Source organism: Montipora foliosa, chromosome 3 (genome assembly GCF_036669935.1).
Source record: "Montipora foliosa isolate CH-2021 chromosome 3, ASM3666993v2, whole genome shotgun sequence".
In the NCBI taxonomy this organism is placed as follows: domain Eukaryota; kingdom Metazoa; phylum Cnidaria; class Anthozoa; order Scleractinia; family Acroporidae; genus Montipora; species Montipora foliosa.
This window is the reverse complement of record NC_090871.1, coordinates 3,186,018-3,191,017: the sequence shown is the minus strand read 5'-3', so window position 1 is coordinate 3,191,017 and position 5,000 is coordinate 3,186,018. Positions and strand designations below refer to the sequence as shown.

Genomic DNA, 5,000 nt, shown 5'->3' with positions numbered 1-5,000 from the left:
TCTGTAACCTTTCAACTGTATGATGGCAAGCTCTGATCATAACAATTTGAACAAATAAAGAAATTTAAACCACAAGTTAAAATTAAGAGCAACAAACCTTATTGCACCTAAGCACACGCGATCTATTGTAAGGTGTTGCTGCTATAAGATGGTAACTACTGTCTTTGGCTCTTCCAAGGATTTGAACAGTCAGATGAAAATCACGAGTGAATGATGTCCCTAAAAAGATGACATACAGCGCAAACAACATTGAGACAACATAACTTTGATTTGATTTCCTCTAATTTGCTTTCAGTTTAGTGAAGGGTCACATATTAGATAACTGTATGGTTAATTATTATTACTACCAGTTAAAGAACATATCGAATGGCAGTTGTTAAAGCTAGTTCATAAGGCGATTTATTCTCGTGAATGGCCAGGTTACCTGCGACTGAAGCAATTTATGCACAATCGAACGCTGAGGTCCAGTGCAGCTATGCAGCTTGAAATCCCACTAGTGTCATATATTTATCAAGACCAAGCTGCTAAAAGCTTTAACATTTTACCTGGATGTGTAAGGAACTGTCTTGATTTTAACCAGTTTTCTAAGATGACTTTTAAGTTTTCAATGAAAAAGGTCAAAGATAATTTTTTAGCTTAACGTTTCTATTATGCACTGTAAATAGATATATTTATTTTTATTATTGTATTTTTATTACTTTTTTACTTTTTTTTTACCTTAATTTATTTTTATTTTAGATGATATATTTTAGCAGATGAAGAGCCACCTTGTGGAAATGCTGAATAAAGCCATTATTATTATTATTATTATTATACTACAATCATTAGTACTACATCTCAAAAATAATTTATTTCTTTTATATGGTCTTACAGCAAATACATGATTTTGCACATATATAAGTTTCAGAGTATCTAAATTTGCATATTTGGGTTTATAGTTAACTGTGCAAGGCTGCTGCCTAAGAAAATTTTAAAGGGGCCCTAAGAGCTAAACGCTGAGAACTTAGGGGCCCAACATATGAAGTGAAAGGTGTTGCTGTGAAAAATTAAGGTGCCCAGAGCTATTCTTTGGGAGCCCCAGGCTACCGGGCTCCTGTTAGGCAACAGCCTTGCTGTGTGACTCAAATTTCATTTTCACTTAAAAAAAACAACATTTCCCCACATTTGGTATTAAAGAGTACCATTGGTGCAACAAAAGATGTGAAAAGATGACACAGTCACCTCCCTTAGAAGACCTCAATAATCACTACCTTTAAATACCAATCTCCTGTAGGGCCTGTCATGCAAAGTTGTCATTTTCGCTCTAGCTAACAGTTCACTACACGAGAAGCTCCAATAATTATAGACTGCCCTCAAGTCCCTCTCTCATCGATCCGTTCTAATTTATTACTGTCCGACTTCCTACAGAAGTGCCATGTTAATCCGCAGCATGTCAGGTATGGTAGGACTGCAGTTGTATATATTTGTAGTTTAGCCTCGATCTGTATGAGCTTATGCAGGCGCAACAACAGTCCAACCCACAAAGTTGCTTTCTTGCACGCAGCTGATATGTGCCCAGAGAAGGTCAGGTTGCAATCTATAGTGACCTCTTGTAGTGTAATAGGTCGGTTTCTTGCTTAGATATAATCATAGTTTGATACTTGGAAAGACTTTCTTTAAGAAAGTTCTCCTTGTACCACTCAGAGGTTTTTTTTTTCTGTCGGTGTTTATTTCCTATATTACTTGAGCTTGTTCTCTATGAGAGAAGTATAGCTGATGATCATCAGCAATTGCGGATAGCTGACTGCTTCTGTCCACATAACAAAATGTTGTTTTGAAAAACGTTTTGATCGTGGCTAATTAGTTAGACTTGACTAAATGACTTTTAGGCCCAATTCTGATAATGCTATCAATGTGTTGCTGATTTTGAACTCTAACACATTACCTGAATTTGTCCCATTCAATTTGACCTGGCAGAGAAGCCAGAGCTCTTGATTAAAGGTTGACAAGATTCCTGTATCAATGCTGAAAGGGCCAGTCTGGACAAATGACAAAGAAAATAACACTTATGCTAATGCCAGTGTACATGATGAAATCCATGGTTATCTGGCCAATGATGTCAAGGATGAGCAAGTAGGACAAGAAACACAAACCCCAAATTTTTCTTTTGGTACATTCAGCTCGGAAGCTTTTTTCGCATGTTCAGCAATAATGGGAGGTCCTGTGGACAACAAAAAATGATAAATCAGCACATTCTCCATCTGTTCAAAACTTGCAGCTTGTTAACCCCTAATTAGCTACTTTCATATAACCCACAATGCACTTTCTTTTCCCCACAAGAGGGGTTCAGGGCGAGGGAAGATTTACTGTATTTCCGAAAATTCTGAAAAAACTGAAAGCCCATCTCCTTTGCTGAAGACCAGCATTGAAGATGCCAGCCTTCTTGCAAACTTGAAAAAGATATAATTATCCAGAGTACAAATGCATACAATATTCTTGAAGTAATCATAATAATTAAGCCACAGGAAGTTCTTTATTGTCCTAATGTGCAAATGACACTGCAAGGATTATCACTGATATCAAATTCCAGGAAATCACAAAATCTCAGCAAACTATTGACGTGTTACATACTTCTGGAAAAACAGCTCATATACGCTAACAGTTTCAGTTCTGTAGACCTTGTGCTTGAATAAAATTGTATGCTAAAATTGACCTTTTAATTTATTTCAAGCTTTGTTTATTGCATTCTGTACTCAAAGCCAAAAGGTAACAGACATTTCAACAAAGAATTATTGCTGATTCGTCTGTCCTTTGGGAGAAATAGGATCTCGAGGCAACCGAAAACCTCTCGATAAAACACGTTACAGCCCACTTGGCATATCATCATGATCAGCGAGTGGACTTTCGCCAAAATTGTGGCCGGCTTTATTGTCATTAATAGCACCATCCAAACCAATGTATAGAACGTGTGCTTATGAACAAAAACGGGCGTTTGTAAAAAATTATAGAAATGTTTTACCATTTAATTTTATCACAGCATTAATATAATCAGCTGGTCAAATAAATTATGCGAACTTTAGGAAGCAACTTTCCTAAATACTGTTGTAATTGGCTAGCATACATCTTGTAAACTGGTAAAAGAAGTTTCAAGGTCTACGAGAAGAAGCAGTAACGTACTTTTAAAAGATACTAACCTGCAATTCCGATGATAGCCGTGAGAAAGAAAGACACAAAGAAAGCAACGAAAACCAAAACAAATTGTCTCTTGGTGAGTGTGTAAAGTCGCATTTGGACGGTGCTACGAGAGGAAAAGAGTCAATGTGAATCACAAAGGATAATAAACAACACGCACAAATGTTTTACTCACGAGTCCATTTCCTTGGTACCCATTTTTGAGACCAATGAAATCCTTTATTCGGCAAACACGGCCATTTTACAATTTAACGCCAAAGGAACAACGCATCGAATTAGCCTGCACCTCAGAAGACTGGGAACGAGGAAATTTGCATTTTGCTCATATCTGAAGACAATTAGTTTGGCAAGGCATGACACATTTTTTGGCCTATGAGAAACGGGCCCCGATCCAGAAACTAAAATGGCAATCGATACTTCAGAATATGTAAGGAGATCCTGTTTTATTTCCTCAAGATTCGCTGCTTACACCCCGCTACCCAAGAGCAAAATTTACCCAAATTGGCCTCGTCCCCATCAGCGTCAGAACCTGGAAAAGAGTCTAATTTTGATCCAAGTTTTGCGGGAAGATAAACATTAGACCAAATCGGCTGACTCTGCGGGTGTCATATTAGAGAGCTTTAGATTCTAGGACGAGAACGACTACGAGTACGAGATTTTCTCATAGAATAACAGTGAGCGCGCGTAAGCCGGCGTCATTTTGGCGGGAAAAACGTGATACCGTCGTCATTTTAGTACGAGGTTTTGCAAAAATGACGTTGTAGGTTTAGCTACATAATTTCCGAAAAATTGTCTAAAATTCTCCAAAATCTCTCTAAATTCCCGAAAATTCTTATAAATTTCGTTTCTTATAGTCCAAAGTCTCTCATATAGATGAGCAAAGATCCGGATTCCGACACTACGGGTAGGTACAAGGTATAAAACGTTCAGTAATTATACAATTACCCTAACCTAACCCTAGGTTGCTTCAAGAGGATTCGATCCCATGACCTCTGCGATGCCGGCACAATGCTCTACCAACTGAGCTTCGAAGCCACTCAGTTTATTTGGTTCATTTGTTCCGGTGAAGGACTTCCTGAATGAAATGAACTTATATTTAAAAAGCGGGTTATAGACGAATCCCTTCGGAGCGACCAAATAGGTGGTATAAGTATCTGTAAAACAGGCAATTGCTTAAATAAGTAGCCCATATGAGCGAACAACAGCCCCATATTACTGCAGTAATATGCAGTAATATGCGGAGCCCGATGACCAATCACAAGAAACTAACTTGACGTCTTTGCGTCACCTGACCTAAATTGTCTTTGTCTTTTTACAGACAAGGTAGTCTAAAAATAGATCGTACATGGGCTCCTAGTCTATAAAAATACCGCAGCTCAGTATGGAAGTTGTTCGCTCCTAATCATGGACTCTTGCTTAAATTTCCCAGATAAGTGTGAGGATCACTTCTCCTTTTCGTCTGAAAAATTTTCTGCTTGTAAAACCTATTGAATTTACAACTGAATTGAAATGAGGGGTGGTCCACAGGGATGGTCTATGGACCGGGTCCATGAAATTAACCGGGTCCACAGGGGTGGTCCATGGACCTGGGGTCAATGTTTTGTATACGTCCGTTTCCAACATGTCAGGCGAAAAAGTTCAAATTGCTCTAAAATTCTCGAAATTGTCAATTTTTTTCTAAAATTCCCGAGAGTTTCTAAAATTGTTTTTGATGTCTAGGGGAGAGCAAGTGGGAAAGGTTTAAATTCTAGATACGGCGGGCATTGGAAGTTAGAAAAGGTGTTTTTTAATGAAAGTGTCTCAACAATTTTGCAACATGTTGTAGCTAG

At 38.0% G+C, this 5,000-nt stretch overlaps 1 protein-coding gene across 1 annotated transcript in view; it reads right to left on the bottom strand.

Moving 5' to 3' along the window:
- LOC137996477 (transmembrane protein 181-like) overlaps positions 1 to 3,477 on the bottom strand; it is a 22,233-nt gene extending 18,756 nt beyond the window's left edge. Inside the window, exons 1-5 of the mRNA XM_068841917.1 lie at positions 3,347 to 3,477; positions 3,174 to 3,277; positions 2,133 to 2,200; positions 1,925 to 2,018; positions 98 to 219 (exon numbers count right to left, since the gene is read on the bottom strand). Coding sequence (XP_068698018.1) covers positions 98 to 219; positions 1,925 to 2,018; positions 2,133 to 2,200; positions 3,174 to 3,277; positions 3,347 to 3,369 — 411 coding nt within the window. The 5' untranslated portion in view covers positions 3,370 to 3,477. The remainder of the gene's footprint in view (positions 1 to 97; positions 220 to 1,924; positions 2,019 to 2,132; positions 2,201 to 3,173; positions 3,278 to 3,346) is intronic.
- Positions 3,478 to 5,000: the final 1,523 nt, after the last annotated feature.